Genomic DNA, 23,237 nt, shown 5'->3' with positions numbered 1-23,237 from the left:
GGAGAGTCTGGGTCCCTTACTGTCCTTTAGGGAAAGCTGGGACTCGCGGGTGAGTCACAGAATAAGGATACCTGGGGGACTCTTTCCCTCTCCCTAGGAGGAGGGGACATTCTGACACTGCCCCACTTCCCTCCTCTCCTTGCAGGAAGCGGCCCCAGCCCACAGATCCCCTCCTCGGGGGAGGCCTGCAGTCCCTGGTACCTGCTCTGAGCAGGGTCTCCCTTCCCCTTCTCCAGGAACAGGCGGGAGCCGGTGCACGCACGTGTCCTCCAGGAAGACCCTCCGAACGTCCGCGTCAGGGACCCGCACAACGTTGCTCCAGCTGACCCCCGCGGCAGCGGTCCAGGAGCGCAGGTCCTGGTTCAGGGCGATGAAGTCGGTGCCGTCGTATGCGAATTGACTGAACCCGCGCAGGAAGCTCCCGTTTCGAGCGCACGACGCAGCCGGTCGTTTCCTGCCAAGTGTGAGGCCCTGACCCCCGCCCCGAGAAGTTAGCCCCTCCCCCTCACGGGAAAAATGGAGCGTCCCCCGCCTGTCCTTCGGGATGGGTGCGTCCCCGGAGCCCCAGGCGCACGTGGCTCGGGCTCACCGTCCTCGCTCTGGTTGTAGTCGGGCGCGCAGCCTGTTCAGGTTCTCCCGGGAGGTGTGTTGGTTGAGCTTGATTATCCGCGTCTGCTCCTCCCAAAAACGTGTATCCTCTTGCTCCTTCCAAGGCTGCTCCATCCAAGGCACCCGCGCCTGCAGCCTGGGCCTCGGTGTGTTGCTGTCGAACCCCAAGATCTCCGAGTCGTCCACGTAGCCGACGACGGTGTACCGGTACCCCTCGCTGCCCGGTCCGTGCACGGCGGTGTGGAAGTGCGTCAGGCTGTGGGGGCCTGGGGGCGGGGAGGACGCGTGTCCTGGGTTCGCGGTGGGGCCTGCGGGGGCGGGGCGCCCGGGGGGACAGACAGGAGGGCAGCGGGGTGAGAAGAGGGGACGGGGAAGCGGTAGGGTCAGTGGCAGGGTGGGCGGATGCACGAGTCCGGAGTCTGTGTCCTGTTCGGGCACAGGAGCGTGGTCTTCCCCCGGATCCCGGGCCCCCGCCGGCCCGTCGCTCCTGTCCCGCAGAGGGCGTTCCCTCCCGACCCCGCACTCACCCTCCCAGGTCTGGGTCAGGGCCAGGGTCCCTGAGAGCAGCAGGAGGGTTCGGGGCGCCATGGGCCTGACTGGAGCGTCAGAGGACAATGAGATCCTGTTCTCGCGGCGGGCGCTGCATCCTGGACTGATCTGCAGCCGGTTTCCACACCCCACGTGAGTAAGGACGGGTGGCTGAAGCGTCACCGTATCCTAGCACCGGGATTGCGTCACTGCCTTGACTCCTCCTCAGGCACCCAGAACTTTCAGCTCCTCCCAGTAGGAGGGGCACGTCCCAGTACTTCTGAGGTTTTAAACAGGCAGTAAGAGAGCTCTAGGGTGCTCGTCTTATTTCTCTTCCTCAATCCGTTGAGCGTTTTCTGACCTCTCATCACATTCCACACTCTTGTCAGGCAGATGATAGGCTTCTAATAAAGTGACTCTTGCTCTCTGCACCTAATAACACTTTGAACTCGGTGTGATCACCTTCACCCTGCAGCTGTTACCCCCTTTACAGCATGAAGACAGTTGTGTTTCACTGACTGACCACCTGCTGATTCCTACGAGTGATTTACAGGAAACTCCTATTGATGCTGCTGCTTTAATTTGGTTACAGAGGGATCTTATCTGAAGGATGAACAGGGACATTACTGAGAGGGATATGCAGTAACTTCCAGGGTGGACATAATCGAGAGCTCTCACTGACTGGAAATGAAATCTGCCCAGCACGCTGAACTCACTGCTCTAACTCGGGCTTGTCACCTGGACGAAGATCCAAGCAAACAACTAGAACAGGAACAGAATCAGAGAAATGGACATCACATGGAGGGTTTTCAGTGGGGAAAGGGAAGGGGAAGAATAGGGGGGAAAAGGTACAAGGAAGAAGAAGCATAATTGATGGGCATAAAATAGATGGGGAGAGGTTAAGAATGGTATAGGAAACAGAGAATTCAAAGAACTGATATATACAATCCCATGGACATAAATTAAGAGGGGAGAATGCTGGAGGGTTGGGGAGTGCAGGGCAGAGGGGGGATAAAGGGGGGAAAACTGGGGAACTGTAATAGCATAATCAATAAATAAACTGTGAAACAAAACAAAAACAATCAAACAACAACAGCACAAAGGGTGAAGGGGTTGAAAACTGGGACAAAACTCCTGAAGGACGCTTTTGCAAAAGGTCACAGCAATTTTAATATGCTTACATTTTGACAGAGAAATTTCTCTTTTACAAATTTATCTTAAGGGAGATAATCATATATATATATTTTTTTTCTTATATTTTGGTTTTATAAAGGCAAAAAGATAGAATGTCTCTAAATGCTCCAGTAGAGCATTTAGAGAATCAGTAGAATGATGGTCACTGTGGACAGAGGATCTCAGGCAGTGACACCCTGGGACCTACAGAGAGGGTCAAGTGTAATCTTCAGGGCAAACCCAGGAGGCACTCGATATGGGATCCTTTTTGGGGAAAGGAGACTCAGAGAGGTTCATGAGTGGTGGAGCTGCAGTGAATGCAGGGTGTTTTCTCTCGGAGCCTTGATGACCCCCTTTCATTGGGTCATGGAACAGTTGTGGGCCTGTGGGGTTCTGCCTCAGGACAAGCCGTGGTGTGGGGTGTGTGGGCGCTTGACTTCCTCTGGATGAGATTTCACATCCTCAGTTAGGGGATGTTTAAACTGCGTTTATTAAAGCTGGGGACAGAGACACTGAGGAAGGACTTAGGGTAGAGGAAGTAACTGGAGAGAGGCTAGATGGGGGCTGCTGTGGTTTCTGAAAATGTTACACAAAAAGAGTGAGTCGAGGTGGGGCAGCTGTCAGCTCACTGGAGAGTGTGAGAAAAAGGGGGCCTTGAAGACAGGATGCGGGATCAGCCTGAGACAAGCTGCCACTGCCTGCTGCTCCTCTGGCTGATATTCTCAAGGGCACCTTAGAGCTCAGAAGGAGAGAAGGAAGTTAGTGTCTGACACAGGATGTGGGTGCGCTCTGGAGGGTGCTGCCCCAGGTCTCTGTCTGGAGGGTTTTTGTTTCTCCCCTGTGGTCAAGAACCTTCAGCCTTACGGGAGGTTTTCAGCAGAACATTCACCAGATTTCTGGCATGTTTTTAATACACTGATGCATCAGAATGAGAGTATAGGGGCGTTTGGGATTATCCTCTGGTTGGCTCCACTGTTTTACTTTTATCTTAGTTCTGTCTGGCTCTAATGGGGTTTCTTTGTTATTTGTCTCCCTGATTTCATCTGTCCTTGGGCTCATCTGCTGCAAATGGCATGAACTGGGTCTCTGTTGTTTATTTTCCCCAACCAGGGAGATTTAAGCTATGCATTCTCTGGTTAGGGAGGAGAGGTACAAATCATTTCTTCTCAAGTGTCCTTGCTTAGGGGACATAAGGTCTTTCAGTTCACCAGCTGGCTGTGTGTGGTTCAGACCATTTGGCTTTGCTTAATTTTCTTGCTTCAGTTTCCCCATCTCACTTCCCCAGGAATGTTCGTAACTCCCTACTATCTTGCCTCACTCTGACTCTGTACTCCTTGCAAGTGAACTTTTGCAATGTTCCAGAATGTTCTGTGATAGGAGGCTTGCTAGGCTCAGTTCAGGAGGACATCAACGGGACATCTCTGTGTCCTTGGCTATCCAAACTGGTCAAGTTCATCACCCAGCATGGGTTTCAAGGTCTTCACTGTCTCAGGATTAGTTAGAGTCTGGAGACAAAGTGGAGAGCAGGGATAGGACCCTGGCTCTGTGACTGTGGCACTGTGGTAGGGGAGATGGGTCATTAGCAGCAATCACACAGAGAAATGTAATTGTGACCGAGTGCTGTGAGGGAAAGTTCCTGATATCACGTAAGCAGATAACCAGGAGATCTATGGGTCCCCTTCCAGTGGTCTGAATATTATGTGAAAGACATAAAAGAATGGCATTTGAAATAGAACAAATATACACAATCATAGAACAGGAAAGATCACTTGGAAATTAAAAATATCATCATAGAAATGAATAATTCGGTAGGTGTACTGGAAGATTCAAGCTATATTTCTACTGAGTCGTACAAATGGAAAAGTGTGGGCAAGCTGGAGAAAAGACCTATTAGTCCATCAGTGAAGGGATCCCAACAAGTTAATAATGACAGTTTAAATAGTGTGGAAAAATCAAAATAAAAATTATGATGAGTAGGAAATGATTTAAAAATTTTCCAAGAATATTTCTCAAGGTTCACAGATGAAAATATACATTTTTGAATGGGCTAATGAAATTCTCACTACAGCAGATAAAACAGACCCACGCTGTAACACATCACAATGGAATTTCAGAAAGAGGGTGGGAAAGACAATGAAAACTGCAAGAGGCAGCAAATATGAGCCTGGAGACTAGAAAACATTGTTACAGTGCCTTCCAATTTCTAACGAAAAAAAAATTTCCAACACCGAGTTCTATATACACTCAAGATGTGAATAAGGGCTAGGATAGCCTACAGTTTCTGCATGTGTTTAGAGTTTTAATAGTGAACTTATCACATTCTCTTTGGAAAATACTACCAGGTACTTCCGGCAAGATGGCGGAATAGGTGGGACGCACTCGCACTTCCCTCACAAGCAAGATTAGAACAACAATAATTTATGGATAGAATAACACTCAGAACTGATAGAGGATTTATCTGAATGGAAGTCGGACAGCCAAGAAGTTCAAGTAGACCCGTACATCCAGACTGGTAGGAGACGACGCAGCTGGGCAGGCGCGGGGCTGGCGCGGGTTGGGCGGCGTGCGGAGGTCGGGGAAAATTTGGCGCTAAAATCGGTGTGACAGCCATCCGGGGTGCAAGAACACAGCGGTGATCCCTGAGTACAGAAGCTGTGTCTGGCGGTCCCAGTGAGGCAGCGATTGTGGACCAGGGCAGAGCTCGCAGCCCAGGATCCCAGAGAAGGGTCTGAACCCAGGAGAACGGAACTAACGCCATTGTTCCCTCCCGCCCCTGCCCCCACATATAACATCACAATCTAGTGCCCGGGAGCCCAGCCCTGGTGAACACCTCCAAGGCTCCGCCCCCCACCGTAACAAGAGCTGACCAGGCCAGGAGAGAAAAAAAGAGAGAGACAGGGAAAGCCATAAGACATGTTTCCAACAGAACAGATCAGTCCCCCAGGACTCATCCTTTTGAGCAACTAAGAAATAGCCAATCTATCAGATGCACAGTTCAAAACACTGGTTATCAGAAAGCTCACGGAACTGGTTGATTTTGGGCGCAATTTAGATGAAAGGATGCAGGTTACCATAAAAGAGATGCAGGAAGATACACGGAGGAGAGCCAATAGTGAAAGGAAGGAATCTGAGTCTCAAAACAATACAGTGGACCAGAAGGAAGATAGAATCAACCAAGTAGAAAAAGCATGATGAAATAAGAATTCAAAAAAACGAGGAAAAGCTTAAGAGCATCCAGGACACCTTTAAACGTTCCAACATCCGAATTATAGGGGTACCAGAATGGGAAGGGGAAAAGCAACAAATTGAGCACGCATTTGAACAAATAATAAAGGAGAACTTCCCCAATCTGGAAAAAGGGAACAGTCTTCCAAGAAATCCAAGAAGCTCAGAGAGCCCCAAAGAAGTTGGACCCAAGAAGAAACACACCAAGGCACATCATAATTACATTAGCCAAGGTAAAAACGAAGGAGAGAATCCTAGAAGCAGCAAGAGATAAGGGGACAGTCACCTACAAAGGAGTTCCCATCAGACTGTCAGCTGATTTCTCCAAAGAGAAAAGAAGGGGCAAGAAGGGGCTGGAAAGAAATATTCCAAGTCATGAAAGACAAGGACCTACATCCCAGATTGCTCTATCCAGCAAAGCTCTCATTTAGAATGGAAGGGCAGATAAAGTGCTTTTCAGATAAGGTCAAGTTAAAGGAGTTCATCATCACCAAGCCCTTATTTTATGAAATGCTAAAGGGACTTATCTAAGAAAAGAAGATAAAGAAAAGACATGTATAGTAAAAGGACAGCAAACTCACAATTATTAACAACCATACCTAAAGCAAAACCAAACGAAACTAAGTAAACAACTAGAATAGGAACAGAACCACAGAAATGGAGGGCACATGGAGGGCTAGCAGCAGGGTGTGGGAGGAGGAGAGAGGGGGAAAAGGTATAGAGAATAAGTAGCATAGAATGTAGGTTGAAAATAGATAGGGGAAGGGCAAGAATAGTACGGGAAATGTAGAAGCTAAAGAACTCATAAGTATGACACATGGACATGAACTAAAGGGGGGAACGTGGGTGGGAGAGGGGGTACAGGGTAGAGGGGAGAGAAGGGGGGAATGGGACAACTGTAATAGCATAATCAATAAAATATATTAAAAAAAAGAAAATACTACCAGGTAAAGTGGGGAAAATCAGGAAGTAAACCAAACAAGGGGAACACGTGGGATCCAGGTGACAGGGGATCCACAACAGGAGAGACCAGGGCTGCCCGAGATGAGGTAAAGTACATCCAGGGTGTCTGTCTAGCTCCAGGTGTGCAGAGACCCTGCCCATGTGTGGCAGGACCGAGGGCTGTGGACAGGGGTCTGCAGAGAGGAAAGGGGTTGAATATCTGATGTGTTGAAAAACATACTCATGAAGATTTAGACTCTGGGAACAGCAGTGGAATGAATGTGTGAACCAGACAGAACAACTCCTTGGCTGACATTGGACCAGATACAATGATTAACCACCCCCTACCCTAGTGCTGACCAATCAGTGGAGACCTTTACCCTAAGTCCCTCAGTCCCCAGTGCAACCCATCCCCTAGAAGCCATCAGGGAGCCAGGTCTTGGAGGAACAACTCACCCGTGACCCTGGGTTTAGTGCCACTCCCTTAAATAAACATCTTGTTTCCTTTTTTCTTTTTTGTTTTCCTCACCCAATGACATTTCATTTTCCTTGCTTTGAGAGAGAGGAAGGGAGAGAGAGAAACATTGATGTGAGAGAAAAACATCAATAGGTTGCTTCCCCTGGGTGACCAGGCCGGGGATCGTACACTAAACTTATGTATGTGTCCTGACCAGGGGTCAAACCCACAACATTTTGCTGCATGGGACGATGCTCCAACCAACTGAACCCAAGGCTGACATATATACTTTGGTGAGATGTTTTCTAGAATATTGATCACTTTTTATTGAGTGTTTTCTTACTGTTGAGTTTGAGGATTCTCATGCATAGTGTAAAACAAGTGATTAGTAAACATTTTCTCCCCCTCTGTGACCTGAGATATTTTCACAGACATAAGAGCATCATTAATGCACAGGTAGATTTTCCTGGGAGGAGAAATCATAAGTGACTCACTGTGACAGGTGTTTTTAGATGACTTTGGTGACTGAAGGAGCAGGGGGACAATGTGACTCATTTAATTTTGTATATTCTTGAGGGTTTTTTGAATTCTCTTGTATGTGCATGAAAAATGTTTTCAAAGAACAAGTTACATAAAACCCCTACACTTATAAAACCCCTGACAGATCATCCTCACATCACGATTTAAGATTCAGATTCTGACCCTGTTCTCTGGGACCAACTGTTTCCTTAAATATTATTTCTGACAAAGGTGGCTAGATTGTGTGGGCAAATCCTCCCCCTGAAAATAATGAAAAATGCCATGTATAATACAAAAAGCAGTTTCTTAAAGCAACAGAGAGTTGAAAAGATATGAATGACCATGCCCCAGAAGAAAGGAGAGACCCAGCTTGGCCTCCACAGAGGGCAGCACCCTGAGTGAAGAGTGGGGGAAGGTGTGCAAGTTCATGGCCCAGAGCCCAGACGTGGAGCCCAGCACTGTCGGCCCTGAGCTGAGCTCTTCACGTTCCTCCCCATCTGCCTTCCCTTCTATACATGTCAACAATGCTTTTCAAATCAATTATATGTATGTAGATAATAAACAATTTATATGATGAATGCATATTCCCTGTAAAATTATAAAATGTTAAAATGTATAAATGAGAAATTATCACTAAAGTAAAGGTGTTTTTTCACCTCTGCACCCTAAGGCCCAAACTGATGATAATAAGAGTTTTTAGCAAAATAAGTCAAGATTACTGAACTATGTTTCTCTCTCTCATTCTCTCCCACTCTCATATCAGTAACCACATCCTCAGTCTAAGGTTAGAAACAAAAACCGTTGCAGTGGAACAGTTTGCTCTGTTTGACCTCAGTGCCTTCCTGCACTTCCCTTTTAGCGGGTCTCTTCATGTTTTATTTTCTCCTGTGCTGATTTAATCTCATGTTGTTTTGTGCAGTAGCACGCTGTGCAGGCTTGCAGCCCAGGAGCAACAAACTGAACCCTGCAGTCCAGGTGAGCAGTAGGGAGACCATCCAAGTGTGAGGGCCTCTGTGCTATTTGCAGAACCACAACATCACACAACCACACGTTTCTCAGGGTGGATTACCACCATTAGGTGACATATGAGTGATGTAAGTGCATCAAATAAACACACTGGGCACCTTACACTTACACAAGGTTGCGTGTCAATTCTATTTAACTTAAAAATAAAGTTCATGGTGGATATTATGTACAATATTGGCATTCAGTGAAGGATCACTAAACAGTGTAATTAAGAATATTATAAACACTGACATCCACAGATTAGATTGTCAAGAGTCACTTCCAACAGTTCATGACCTCAGGAGCTCTAGGATCCCTGAGCATCCGCAGTGAGGGGTGAAAAGCAGGCAAACAGGAAGCCAACTAGGAGAGGTCTATACCCACCAGAGATGGCCCTCTCACACAGTGACGTAAAAAGTGAAAATGGAATCAATCACATAGGATCTGCCACCAGCATCAGGAGAGTGTGGGTGGCTCTGGTGTCTGGAGGGCATTGGTGGGGGCTGTGGGGATGTGAATGTGCTGCAGCCTCTGGTGGTGTCTGTGCAGGGGAAGCACCATGGAGATGCTGGGCCAGACCCTGAGAACAGTGTATGTGACACTGGAGATGAACCACATGATTTTGAAACATTAAAACCTGAGTGTGGACAGAACCCCATATCTAAATTTCAGTGATAAACTACAAAACCAAGTGACAAATCTATACATAGCAGGTCTAACCCTTTTCAATAGGAGTTTGTTCACCCAATCCACACATTCACAGAGGGCCAACCATGTCAAAAAAAATCTGCACATGAAGAAGAAGCAACTCACTGGAACTACTTAGTTTTCTCTGACAGCACATTGTAGAAATGTGTAAAATAAAGATACAAAATAAGGGCTAAATGATTCTTCATTTTCCACAGTTTTTATCTTTATCTAGGAAATAAAATGTTCACCCACTTGAAACAAATTATGTGTTTTTCTGTTGCTTAGTGCAATAGAATACATAAACTCTCTCTTCTTTTTTATTTTGATTTTAGAGAGAGGAAAGGAGAGGGAGAGAGAGATATCAGTTGTTTCCTGTATGTGGCCTAAGCATATGCCCTGACCAGGAATCAAATTGGCAATCTTTTGGTGGAGGGGCCCATGCTCCAACCCACTGAGCCACTCAGTCAGGGCACATCCCTGTTTGAACTGTTTCTGTAGGTCTGGTTTCCCATCGCAGAGAAAATCATTCATTCTGTTGGCTCACACACTTATTTTCATTTTGTCTGCAACCTCCCTGATACATGCAGTTGATTTTTTTAGAAAATAAAAAGGAAACCACTTTCGGCCAAGATGGAGGCATAGGTGGGCACACTGTGCCTCCTCAAACAACCAAGATAGGGACAACAATAATTTAGAAACAGAATAACAACCAGAGCTGACAGAAAATTGAACTGTATGGAAGTTGGACAATCAAGGAGTTGAAATAAATACGTTCATCCAGGCTGGTAGGAGGGGCGGAGTCAGGCATCCAGGCATGGGACACGGCTGGGAGAGCAGAGAACATTGAGACCAGGTGTGTAAGGCATCCAGGGGGTGCAAGACTGCAGCAGGTGGACCCTGGGCATGCAAGCAGTGGCTGGAAAATCTCAGCCGAGGGGTGGCAACCGGCAGACCCAATGAGGTGGCAATTGTGAAACAAGGCACTGAACACAACCCGGGATCACAGCACTGGGAAATAGAACCTTGGGGCACTGATTGAGAACACCTGTGGGAGTTGAGGCACAGAGAGAGACTCCCAGCCTCACAGGAGAGGTCCCTGGAAAGTGGCACAGGGTGCACAAGCCCACCCACATGGGAATTGGCACTGAGGGGCCCAGTTTGCTCAGGGAGAAGCGGTGGAAGGGACTGAGGTCCAATGGAGAGTGGAGCAAGTGCCATTGTTCCCTCTTGGACCCTGCCCCCACATACAGCATCACAACCCAGCAAGTGGGGTGCCCTGCCCTGGTGAACACCTAAGGCTCTGCCCCTTAAACATACAGGCACAACCAGACCAAAGGAAAAAAAAAGATGGCTCAAACAGAAGAATGAATGAAAGCTCCACAACAAGTACTTTTAAGTGACCGAGAGATAGCCAACCTACCAAATGCACAGTTCAAAGCACTGGTGATCAGGATGCTCACAGAATTGGTTGATTTTGATCTCAAATTACATTAAAAAATGAAGGCTACAGTAAGTGAAATGAAGAAAAATGCATAGGGAACCAATAGTGATGGAATGAAAGCTGGGTCTCACATCAATGGAGTGGACCAGAAGAAAGAAAACAACATACAGTCAGAAAAGAATAAAGAAATAAGAATTCAAAAACATGAGGAGAGGCTTAGGAATCTGCAGGACATCTTTAAACGATCCAAAATCCCAATTATAGGGGTACCAGAAGGAGAAGAGAAAGAGCAACAAGTGGAAAACTTATTTGAACAAATAATAAAGGAGAACTTCCCAAATTTGGCAAAGGAAATAGACTTCTAGGAAGTCCAGGAAGCTCAGAGAGTCCCAAAGAAGTTGGACCCAAGGAGGAACACACCAAGGCACATCATAATTACATTAGCCAAGGTAAAAATGAAGGAGAGAATTCTAGAAGCAGGAAGAGATAAGAAGACAGTAACCTACAAAGGAGTTCCCATCAGATTGTCAGCTGATTTCTCAAAAGAGACCTTACAGGCAAGAAGGGGCTGGAGAGAAGTATTCCAAATCATGAAAGGCAAGGACCTACATCCCAGATTGCTCTATCCAGCAAAGCTTTCATTTAGAATGGAAGGACAGATAAAGTGCTTCCCAGATAAGGTCAAGTTAAAGGCATTCATCATCACCAAGCCCTCACTATATGAAATGTTAAAGGGACTTATCTAAGAAAAAGAAGATAAAAAAAAACATGTATAGTAAAATGACAGCAAACTCACAATTATGAACAACCACACCTAAAACAACAACAACAAAAAAAAAGGAAACTAAGCAAACAACTAGAACAGGAACAGAATCACAGAAATGGAGATCACATGGAGGGTTAGCAACAGGGGAGTGGGAGGAGGAGAGAGTGGGAAAATGTACGGAGAATAAGCGGCTCAGATGGTAGGTAGAAAATAGACAGGGGGAGGGCAAGAATAGTATGGGAAATGTAGAAGCTAAAGAACTTATGACACATGGACATGAACTAAAGGGGTGGGAATGTGGGTGGGAGAGGGCATGCAGGGTGGAGGGGAATGAAGGCGGGGTAATGGGACAACTGTAATAGCATAATCAATAAAATATATTTTTTTAAAAAGGAAACCATTTGGCAATTGAGTTGCACATTCAGAACATGTTTATTGGACAATTATACAAGGAAGCCCCAAAGAAAACAACCATAACAGGACTTAATATGGGAAGCGTAAGTTCCCCATAATCTGTATTTGGGATTCACAGCTGTCCCATGTTTTTCAGGGCGCTGGGTCACCAGCAGAGGGGCTGGTGTCCATGGCTGTGCGCACCCAGGGTGCGTCTGTACCTGCTGTGCTCAGAGTCCCATGGCCTTGCCCAGCTGCACTGGCCACGCTGGGACTGAACCCGGCAGAGAGCATCATGAAGCCCCTGCTGTCCTCCGACGGAATCCCAGGAGCGAAAACAGACGCAGGGGCTCTGCCACAGAAATCGGGGGGAACATAAAAATGTGAGAGCCGTCGCCCACGCCATAAAAGGAAATGGTCCCCATTCCAAAGTCCAGGAAAACACCCGCGCGGTGTAAGCAGGAACTGACTATGAGAACTGTCATCAGCCTGGTGCTGGCTAGGAACTTGACCCTCTCCCTACAGCTCATGGTTCAGAATCCACATTCTGAAGAGAAGACGACCTCCTGGTGCCGAGGAACAGACTCCTTGCAGACGCCCAGGTTCCACTCTGTGCTGGTGCCCACGTCCACCTCCCAGTAGTGCCGGCCGGACGTGAGCCGCCGGGAGCCCAGCACACAGAGGGAGGCGCTGAACCTCTCGGGACAGACCCTGCGCTTCTGCTCCTTGTACACGCAGCGGACTCGCCGCCGGTCCTCGGAGATGTAGAGGTGGTTGTTGGCCGTGTCCACATCCAAGGTCACGTCCACTGTGGAAAGAGAGATCATCTGTTAGCTCTGTCCCCACCCCTCGGGCCCACCGAAGGGGCCCACAGGACTCATTCACTTTATCGTCTTCAGCTCCACACCTCGGGTTTTCCTGGGGAACTTCCTGGGTCCCCGGTTAAATCAGATTTCACGGACACAAGGAACGGTCATCATTGGAACTAGCCCTTGGTCATGGCAGGCGTTCTCTCTACATTAAGCTCTTTGCTTATTGGATTAAGGAGATTTCTTCCCTTTAGTGTGGACTCCGCATGGAAAAAGACCATGACTGCTGCATGTTTTCAAAATTAGCACGCAAATTATCACAGATTCTGTCCACACATACACCTGAACTAGGTATTTCAAAGGATGGAAAACATTTCACTTAATTCAAAATACATTCAATATCAAAGCTTTCTTTCCCTTCTCTTTCTCTCTCCTGTTTTTTTTTGGGGGGGGGGCTGGGGATGGGGGTTAGGAACTAGGAGTCCTGACCTTAGGAGGCGTTGACACCTTAGCAGGAACCCGGACCGCAGCTCACTGGGGCAGTGAGGTGGGGCCCGGAGGGGCCCCAAGGGGGAGCGTTGGACCCCAAGCTGCAGCGCCGCCTCCCTCCTACTCTGATTCGGGCGCAGAGCTCCGCGTCTAACGTAACCCCTGAATGGGGTTGGTGCAGTCTTAGAAAGAAACTTTCAGGAATAAAGACTCGTTGTTCTCTGTGTCGTTGTTTGCTTTCTTGCTGTTTCTATTTTAATTTTATTAGACACTCAAGGGAGAGAAACAGTTTGGTTGCCTCGCGTCCGCCCCCTGGCGGAGATCGAACTTGCAGCCGTCTGGCGTATACGACCCGCTCCAAACAAGTGAGTCACCCGGCCAGGCCTGTGGATATTCACTATGACTTTTTAAAAAAGATTTTATTTATTTATTTTTAGAGAGGGAAAGGGAGGGAGAAAGAGAGGAAGAGAAACATCAGTGTGTGGTTGCCTTTCGTGCAGCCCCAACTGGGGACCTGGCCTGCAACCCAGGCATGTGTCCTAGACTGGGAATCGAACCAGCGATCCTTTCGTTCATAACCAATGCTCAAGCCACTGAGCTACAGCAGCCATGACTCTCTATGAACATTTTAGTTACCTCTGTCAGGAAGGTGAGGGGAGAGGATAACATTTATAGCCAGGGACCTAAGGGCGGTCGCCCTTTTGGGAGGACAGAAAAGACCTGCTACAGAGTCCGTCCTGTGTCCAGGGCAACAGACGCAGGAGGCAGGTTCTGGACGGAGGGGCAGCGACAGAGCCAACAGAGTGGGAAGGACTGTGCTCTAGTGTGGACCTGCCCAACCTCTCCTCTGGGTGGCCTCTGAGGGAGCCCTGGACGTGGCCTTCAATTCCATTTCAGTATCTGCCTGTCTTGATTCCTTTGGGTGGCTATAACAAAATATCACCAACCAGGTGACTTTGGAGGCAAAGCCGTGTGTGACTCATAGTTCTGGACGCTGTGAGTCCTGGATCAGGGCTCCTGCATTGCCACGTGCAGACAGGGGGCCTTCCTGTGTCATGGGCTGTGCCTTTTTGCCATCACTTCATGGAGCAGAAGGGACAAGACCTCTCTCTGGAACCTCTTCTGTAAGAAACGCAACCCACTCACAACCACTCCACCCTCAAGATCTGAGCACCTGCCAGGCCCCATCTCTTATAATGTGCATGGGGGTTATCATTTCTTTTTTAAAAAGCAATTTATTGAGTGATATGATGAGAGAGAGGGATGGAGACAGAGAAGAAAGGAGAGGGAGAGGGAGGGAGGGGGAGAGAGAGAGAGAGAGAGAGAGATGGATTGGCTGTCAAACTTATTCATGCATTCATTGGCTGGCATTTGCACGTGCCCTGACCCAGGATACAACCCGCACCCGACTGAGCTACCAGCCAGGGCTGAGGGTTGTAAATTCAGCACTGAGCTACCAGCCAGGGCTGAGGGTTGTAAATTCAGCACGTGGATTTATTGTCACAAACCTGCAGACCACAGCATGGCCCCTCAGGGTGCACTCAGTCCGTCGTATTTCCAAATGTGAAGCACACTGTTGAATGACTGCAGAACGAATTGCTCTGATGCATAACAGTCATTTCTTAAAAGTTACGTATTTGTTGTTGTCCCAACATGCACCCATTCTGGAAGACTGGGAAATTAACGGGTCTTCATCTCTTAAATTAACCCTGCTGCCTCGGGTTAATTTAGGTCAGAGAGGCGTCCCCATTCAATGAAAGAAACGTGAGTGACACTCACACAGTAACCACACGGGAGGGTGACGCTGTCCCGGCAGAAACTCCTGAGTGGACAGCACCTCCTGCAGGGGGATTTGAGACAGGACAAGTGTGTGTGTGTATGGCCGAAGGGCAGACTCTTCTCTGCGTAGGCGTCTGTGTATGAGACGCCTTCTCTGGTAGATTAAGAAGTCTTTTTATTGTTTTCCTGTAGGTGGTGCTGAAACATAAGGTTTTGTTTTTTGTTTTTTTGTTTTGTTTTGTTTTTTAGTTCCCTTGCACCAACCAGGTTTTTTCACTGTCTGCAAGGATGGTGGGAAATGGCTCCTGATCCCTGCAAAGATGAGTGTCTCTTCTGTGTTCCGGTCACCTTGGTTTCAGGGCACTAAGCCCTTAGAGGAATTTAGTGGCATATGGGGTTTCAAATGCGTGAAATCACAGTGCTGCCCCTAGCAGACAGAAGCTGCAGGCAGCCCAGCTGCTGGGGTAGGGGGCTGGAGGGGTGAGTGGGGGGCAGCTGGCCACTGCCTTTAATGGCTTTGTTCTACAAGTGGTGACCTGCAGATCTCTGCAGCTTCCCCTCTGTATCTGCACTTGACCTTGGCATTAGCAGCAGAAAGCACCTGTCCCTCATGGAAAAAAATGTTTCTGTACTAGGATTCCCAGGTTTGCAGATAATGTGCTCTGCAACCCCAAAGCACTGCTACAGCTTCTCTGGTTGCCTGCTGCGCACTCTGAGAGGGGGAGAGGGAGCGAGCACTGGAGGAACGAGGGAAGACAAGGCCTGGGAGAGTGAGGTGGGGGCGGCCAGGTTCCGTGGCTTTGTTTCTCTGTCTGGGAGGTGGAAGGCCAGACAACCGAGGCCACACTCTGTGCTTCATCCCTGCCCGGGTCTCAAAGCTCAGCCACAGCTCCTACCCACCCTCCTGCAGGAATGCTCAACCTCTGCTCCTCCCAGCTGAAGGGATTGGCCTTGACAGCCCCAGTCCTCCCCTCCTCAGGCTGAGACACCCAGAGAGTCCGGACTGTGAGCTGTGGGTGTGTGTTCGGCACCATCTGAGCTCTTCTCTCTTCCCACCTTCGGGTGTGCGTGAGTCTCTCAGACATGTGTGTCCTGTGGCTTCTCCTAAAATAAAACGAGCCCACAATATCCCATTTAGAAATCCTTTTATGTTTAAAGTAGAAAATTTGGGTTCTATTATTTGCTCCAGAAATCAATCAGGGGAATAATTGCAGAGAGCGATCGTTTGGAGATTTTCATGATGTTGAACTGAGAGCTTCTTTCTACATCTTCCACTTGACTTTCCCCCACGGAGAGAAAACGCTGTACCTTTCACATCATATGATGACATATAAACTACCTTTCCTTCCCCAGAAAAAGAAAATATTTAAATGTGGATTTAAGTCATTTCTGCAACCTGGGCCCTACCTCATCAATGACTTATATACATCCAAATCTGTCTGAGACCAGGATTGCTCGTGGACTTGCCACAAAATACTCGAATTTCTCCCCCAAACTTCTATCATAATGCTGGGCAAGAAGTCCAAGTTAGTGCTTTTAAAAACTTTAAATAATTTTTTATGTTTCAAAACAGTTGCTATATAATATTTATTAGTTTCAGCTATAAACAGAGGGCTTAAACAATTATATTCCTCATTAAGTAATGTCCCCAATAAATCTAGTAGCCATCTGACAACATACGTAGTCACAACAATATTATTGATTATACTTCTTAAGCTGTATTTTGCCTAGACCCTACTAATCAATGTTGAAGGCTGATACAGGACAACCATCATATTTTTGCTGACTTGGATGGAAGTTATGAGAGGGACTAAGGAGGGTGAGTGTAGAAGTGGTGAAGAGCACAGCAGGACAATCTCAGAACATCTCCCTGTAAGTTATGAGTGAATGATAATCACCAAATGGTGACTGTATGACAAGGAGACCTGGCAGTCACCAACCTGGGTGAGTGGCCAGTGGTGACCACTGTCACCATTGTTGGGACAGGGAGGTACAGAGTCCAGTCCTTGTCTTTCCTCTTCCACAGTCCTGGCTCCCTTGGTGGCCTCATCCACACTCACGGCTTTAATGTCATTTTTATTGCATCACCTCCACACCTATGTCTCAAGCCCAAACATTTCTCCTCAAGGTCCCCACAGTCATTGGTCCAACCTGACACCTCACTGGTGTTTCTAACAGAAATCTCACCTTGACCTTTTCATCCTCTGAATGCTTGAAATACCCACCCCTCCCCAACACATGCTCGGCTAGTGTCTTCTCCCTCTCTGCTGATAAAACCCCTTCTTTCTGCTGGCACAGAACAAAGGTGGGGTGCCTCCTTGACTCCTTTCCCGCACACCAGATTGAATCCTTAGAAAATGCTGTGAAATCCATCTTCCCAATGCATTCAGTGTCCAGTCCCTTCCCACTGTTTCCACTGCTCACAGGCCCGTCAGTACACCCAGTACCTGCAGCCTGGAACCATGGGAGCTTCCCCACACCTTTCCCTCCTGCCTCACTGGTCCCTTGTCTCCTGATTCTGTTCTCAGCTCAGCAGCCAGACTGACCCTGTGGCCTAAGGGCTCTCTCCTGGGGAGGAACTCTCAGAGGAAGCCACTAAGGACATGGGCTTCTTGGTCATGAACTTCCAGGTCTCAGCATCTGCAGAATGAGAGCAGTGTCTGCAGCGGATTAAGGACAGTGGATGCTGGAACAGCTCCTGCTTTAAGCAGGTGTTCTCACCTTCTGATTGGTCAGCTCTTTGACCCCACATGGACACCCCTGAGATCTAAACCAGGGGGGCCTGGAAGCTTGGGGCAACAAAGCAGCACTTGGTTAGAATCAGAGGATCCAACCAGCCACAGCCAGAGGCACAAAAGGTCACATTCAGATGTGTGGGAAGAAACCCTTAATTGTGCACAGACCACAGGTGGTCACAGGGAACATCACAGGAGCCGTGTGGTCCCCTTGTCCTGTGGTACACAGTCTGTTCTTCCCGGGTTGTCTTCATACCTGATTTTAAGTCTATGAATGTAAAGTGACTTAAAACAGCTTAACAAATGGGGTGAAGGTGTAGATAGAATCACAGCTACCAGAAACAATAATATTTGGAGCTTTTAATCTACCATATTTTGGACTATAAGACGCACCCCCCAAATTTGGGAGGACATGGAGGTGCGTCTTATAGTTCAAATGTAGCTTACATGGCTCACTGTGGCTGGGGGGTCAGTTGTAGACTGGGGTAACAGGAGGCAGGAGCAGGGTCCCCACTGCATTTTCCTCCCAAATGTGAGGGAGAAAGTTGCGTCTTATAGTTCCAAAAATCACTTCTGATTTATTTATATCTATCTATCTATCTATATCACTAAATAGAGACATTGAAATGATTAAATACCATTTTGATGGGGGTTGAAGAAATAGCAAATAAGATCTTTAAAGTCCCAAAGGGAGGCTGCAGTGGGTGTTTTAGCACCAAGTCCCATAGAAAGCAGCTCTGTCACACTGGAAGAGAAAGTTATTATGAACAAATGTAGGTCAGTCTCAGAAGAGTCACATTCTCCCACAGTCATCATATGCTCAGAATGTCCCCCTCTGAGAATCCCCAAAACCCAGCAGTGCCCCTCAGTCCCAACCTCCCCATCTCACTTCCTGCCCTCAGGGTCTCACCCTTAGGAGCTGTGAGAGACACATCAGAGCTCTGGGCACTGTGGCTGCCTGGGGAAGACACAACAGCAGAGTTATGGGGTGCGAGAGCCCGCCTCACAGACTCCAGCCCACACTCTCCCAAGGGTCCCAGATGTCACCTCCCCAACACCCAGACTTACAGGCAGCCTGAGTGTAGTTCTTCCTGCTTCTGCCTGTGGGAAGAAAATGTTCTGTGAGAAGTCAGGGAGAAGGCTGGGCCCTGTGACCCTAAAGGAGCCCCATACTTCTGAAACACAGGGAAGTTTCCAGAAGTGTGACTGAACACCCAGGGTAGGATCAGGAAATACGGGGAAAGTACATGTGTGGGGACTGGACCTACCATCCATCTGGACATCTGTCCTCAACAGGGACCTTCCCCTTTGACCTCTGACATCTGGTATTCAGTCCCCATCACTAGAATCATCAGGTGATAAATGTGTCCCTCACTTTCCCATGGGCCTCACTAAAGAGTCAGTGTTAGGAAATAGGCCCCAGATGGACAAGCACTGGTGTCGGGATACAATGCCCATTAAGCAGACAGAGCACAATTCCACCTGGGCTTGGCCCCCAGGGGACAGGGAAACTCAGCCCCACCCCTTACCCACCTGGGCTCTTCCTCCTCCACAGCACAGCTCCAGAGGCCATAGCTCCAAGGAGACCAAGGGCAGCAGCAATGCCCACAATGGTGATGGTGGTCTGAGGAGGGGCGTCTGCAAAAGGAAGGTGAGAGGCCAACCTCAGGCTTGACTCCTGACCCTGCTCAGGGACACCCTGAGGAGGGGCTCTGTGCCCAAATCCCCTCCTCACCCCATCTCAGGGTGAGGGGCTCAGGCAGCCCCTGGTGCTGCACATGGCATGTGTATCTCTGCTCCTCTCCAGGGGGCACGGCCACAGCTGCCCACTTCTGGAAGGTCCCGTCCCCAGCAGGCCTGGTGTCCACCAGCTCCATGTCCTGGGTCAGGTCCTCCCCATCACGCTGCCAGGTCAGGGTGATGTCCGCAGGGGAGAAGCCCAGGGCCCAGCACTTCAGGGTGACCTCATGGTCAGAGATGGGGTGGTGGGTCATGTGTGTCTTTGGAGGGTCTGAGGGGAGGGTGAGAAAATTCAGGAACTTTGCATGGTCATGGGACACTCCAGCAGTTCTCATGTGACCACCCTGAGAGTGGACAGGACAGTGGGAGTGGGGAAAGGGTAAACACCACCCAGTTACCATTCTGGACAGAGGCATCTGGTATAATCTCCTATTTCCTGGAAAGTTCCAGAATCAGGGTGAGAACCTGGGGTAGGAGTGTCCAGGTCTCTGTGTGGAGACACAGACTCAGGTGGAGGCTGATGACAGCAAAGCCAGAGTCAGGTCTCCAGAGAAGGTCTCAGCCTGAGAACCAGGGAGAGCGTCCTGGTGCAGCAGGTGCTGCAGGGTGTGAGGGAACCGCTGTCGGGTGTTTCAGGGAGATGCTGGGTCCCTTACTGTCCTTTAGAGAAAGCTGGGCACTCCCGTGAGTCACAAATATGGAAACCTGGGGGACTCTTCCCTCGACCGAGCAAGAGGGGGATTCTGACACTGCCCCATTTCCCTCCTCTCCTTGTAGGAAGCTGCCCCAGCCCACAGGTTCCCTCCTCCAGGAGGCCTGCGACTTGATACCTGCTCTGAGCAGGGTCTCCTTCCCCTTCTCCAAGAACAGGTGAAGCCAGTGCACGCACGTGTGCTCCAGGAAGACCCTCGTACACTCCACATCATGTTGATGCAACAAATCCCGCCATATGGTGATCTGGGCGGTCTTGTTGGCTTCGGTGGTGGAACTCGGGTCCAAGTTCAGGGCGAAGGTTTCGGTGCCATCATAGGCAGTGCGACTGTACCCGCGGAGGAAGCGCCCGTCCGGCCCCACAACGCAGGCCCTCTTGTGCTGAAAGGTGTGAGACCCTGACCCCGCCCTAAAGTCAGCCCCGCGGACTTAGTCCTGTTGGAGGACAAATGTGCCCGATGACAACCGACCAGTAAAGACCCGTTCCGCGGGGACTAAAGTGGGTGAAAATAAGACTGGGTTAGGATCCCCGAGGGCTCCTCCCGGGATGGCCGTAGGGCAGATCCCACAGCCCTGAGGGGACGTTCGGCAGCAGCGGATTCGGGGAGACTGGTGCCCGTCTGCGTGAAGGGAGGTTGTGCCCGAATGTGGGCACGCGTTCGTAGCTCACCATACTCGCTCTGGTTGTAGTAGGAGCGCAGGTTTTTCACCTTTCCTTGAGAAGCCTGTTCATGGTACTTGCAGAGCCGCGTCTGCTCCTCCCAGAAATCTGGATCCTCCTGCTCCACCCACGGGTGCTCCATCCAAGGCATCCGCGGCTGCGCCCTCGAGTTAGAAACGTTGCTGTCGCACCGCATGACCTCCGTGTCGTCCACGTAGCCGGCCACGAAGTACCGGGACTTCCCGAGTCCAGACACGAAGGTGAGGACGTGTCTCAGGGTGTGTGGGCCTGGGGAAGTAGAGGACGGGCGTCTTGAGTATATGGTGGGGCGACAGCAGAAGGGGGCCCGGGACACAGAAAAGGATTCGGTGGTTGAGAAGGGGGGTGGGGGGAGGACGGGAGGACAGAAGAGAGGGTCCGGGGTCCAGGGTCTGGTGTCTGGGGACCCATCCTCTGAGTCCCGGTGTCCTGTTTCCCCGCCGGGTCTCCTCCCTCCTGCCCTGCAGAGGCTGTTCCCTCCCCACCCCGCACTCACCCGCCCAGGTCTCCGTCAGGGCCACGGCCTGGAAGAGCAGCAGGAGCAGAGCTCTGGGCCCCATGACCCAGACCCTGAGCGTCTGGGAGAGCGTCTGTACTGATGCATGAGAAGGAACTGGATGCTATGTGAGGACTTTATACTGGAAACCACGGTGACACTGATTGGCTCGGGCAGAGTTGGGACATACAAACCAGAATTGCAGCAGAACGTCAGGAGTATCCAGGCAGAAGGACCCGTGAGAAGGAGAAAGGAAACCTGGGGAAGAAGGGCACACCCCAACACTGACAGTCCCCGCCCTAGATGTGGTCCTCGGTCTGAGACCCTGAGAGCCTGGCTTGGGGACCCGGGAATCTGCCCCAACCCTCCTCCTGCATGGAGACCTCTGTCCAGCTGCCTCTCTGAGTCCCGGCCCAGGTGCTGTTTTATTCAGTGACTCTCAGACATTTTGGTGTCAGAACATCTATGTAGTCTTAGAAAATAGAAATGACTCACAAAAATAATTTTGTTTATGTGGGTTATAGCTATCAATAGCTTATCAATATAAGGAATAAAACATTTTGAGAAAAATAATTCACTTGGAATAATATTAATAGCCAATGATATGTTAAGAGAAATAATATTCTCATGAAAAATAACTATTCCTGAAATAAACGAGGCAGTGAGAAGAGTGGATCTGCTTAAGTTTTACTTTTTGAAAGTCTCAGGGCTTGTCTGTACGATTAGAAGCCCACTGGATTTTCATATTTGCTTCTGCATTTAATCTGTTATTTTGGTTGCAGTATATGAAAAATGTATACAGCCTCACACAAATATTTAGGAGGAGCATTTTTACTAACCTTTTCAGATAAGTGTGGATATTCATCTTGGATAGTACACAAAAGCCACACAAGTGGTAGTTCCTCAAAATCTCTTTTCAAAGTGGAACCTGAAACAAATCCATTGAGTATTTCCTATTCTGTTATGTTGCTTGAGTAGCTCTTGTACTGACGCAGGATTATTTGAAAGTAATGCCTTGTTTCACTAAGTGATAGAGATCTCCCAGTGCTGATGCATTTAATGACACATCATCAAAAATCACAATTGTTAACATTACCACAGATCCCACTGGAAACGGTTGTCAGTTCTGGGAAGCTGTCTGGCTGCTGTGGGGAGACACACGTTTGCCAGAACCCTGGTTTTCCCCTGAGAGCTTCCATTCCATCCAGACAACAAGTGCTGTCAGGTGTCAACTGCCCCAGTGACTCTCCTTGAGGGAGAAGCTCATGTTCATTTTGAGAGAGTGTTCGCCAGTTCACCACACCTCAGTCATCACAGGTTCTGTGTCTCTCATTCTCTTAAGTGAACTTGCTGTTCTGTGAAGAAGAGGCTGGCTCAGCCCTTACAGGTCACTTTCCTGGACTCACAGTACTTGGGAATGTAACAGAAGGGTGTTTGTGTGGTTTCCAAGTTGTCATAGGAGATATTTTATGTTTTTATTCTCTATTTTTATTAAGAACAGTTAAGAAATTAATCAATTTGTATTATGAATTCAGGACATACTTATCTCCTTTTTAATTTTTTTTATTTTTCAGTTACAGTTAATGAACAATATTATATTAATTTCAATACAAGTCTGCTGACTTCATTAGTCTGTGAGGGTCTTTGATATATCCTCAAAATACAGCATACCCAAGAAACATTATTTAATATCCACTTACAAGTATGGTGTGCAGATATTAACCAAAATGTGATGTAACACCTTAAGGTTGTAAATGATCAAAAATGCTCCTCACTGGAGCTGGTCCTTGTGCACATCACTTTGGGACCCTTGGTGTCATTTTTGTGAACCTGGAGACATCAGCAGGCACACATGTCTGTATCAACTCAAAAAATAAATATATGTGAGCACAACATGTACCACATTCCTGTAGGCCCCAGACGTAATTAAAGACTTGTAAAGAGGAAGATGTAAACATTAGAATTCCAAGGTAGAATTCTTTACCAATAAGTCTTCACCCAATTTCCCCCAGAATTCTGCAATTCTATTT

At 48.5% G+C, this 23,237-nt stretch overlaps 2 protein-coding genes and 1 pseudogene across 2 annotated transcripts; all 3 read right to left on the bottom strand.

The window, feature by feature from the left end:
* Window positions 1–201: 201 nt before the first annotated feature.
* On the bottom strand, window positions 202–1,234 carry LOC123828154 (HLA class I histocompatibility antigen, alpha chain G-like; the record flags this gene model as incomplete). The annotated part of the gene is made up of 4 exons (XM_045852798.1): window positions 1,137–1,234; window positions 590–917; window positions 411–471; window positions 202–357 (listed from the first exon to the last, which is right to left on the bottom strand). Coding segments are annotated over exons 1-4 (606 nt in total), but the record flags the coding sequence as incomplete, so codon positions are not given.
* A 10,542-nt stretch (window positions 1,235–11,776) lies between these two features.
* On the bottom strand, window positions 11,777–12,978 carry LOC123828155 (annotated as a pseudogene).
* Window positions 12,979–19,085: 6,107 nt separating this feature from the next.
* Window positions 19,086–21,271, bottom strand: LOC123828146 (patr class I histocompatibility antigen, A-2 alpha chain-like). The gene is made up of 5 exons (XM_045852792.1): window positions 21,208–21,271; window positions 20,682–20,960; window positions 20,131–20,409; window positions 19,296–19,571; window positions 19,086–19,198 (listed from the first exon to the last, which is right to left on the bottom strand). Exons 1-5 carry the CDS (start codon window positions 21,269–21,271, stop codon window positions 19,086–19,088), a joined length of 1,011 nt encoding a protein of 336 aa, XP_045708748.1.
* Between the last annotated feature and the right edge of the window lie 1,966 nt (window positions 21,272–23,237).

This window comes from Phyllostomus hastatus, unplaced genomic scaffold (genome assembly GCF_019186645.2).
Source record: "Phyllostomus hastatus isolate PE091 unplaced genomic scaffold, TTU_PhHast_1.1 phas_contig_965, whole genome shotgun sequence".
NCBI lineage: Eukaryota > Metazoa > Chordata > Mammalia > Chiroptera > Phyllostomidae > Phyllostomus > Phyllostomus hastatus.
This window is presented reverse-complemented; position numbering and strand designations above follow the sequence as displayed.

Bases quoted from the DNA above. Each gene is read 5' to 3' on its own strand.
- LOC123828146 (XM_045852792.1), bottom strand. From the start codon at position 21,271: ATGGGGCCCAGAGCTCTGCTCCTGCTGCTCTTCCAGGCCGTGGCCCTG. The intron at 19,572-20,130 runs GTATCAAGTCGC...CCCTCCCCTCAG, and splicing joins GGAGACCCTGCTCAGAGCAG to ACCCTCCAAAGACACACATG. The intron at 19,199-19,295 runs GTGAGGAGGGGA...TTCCTTTTGCAG, and splicing joins GCCCCTCACCCTGAGATGGG to ACGCCCCTCCTCAGACCACC.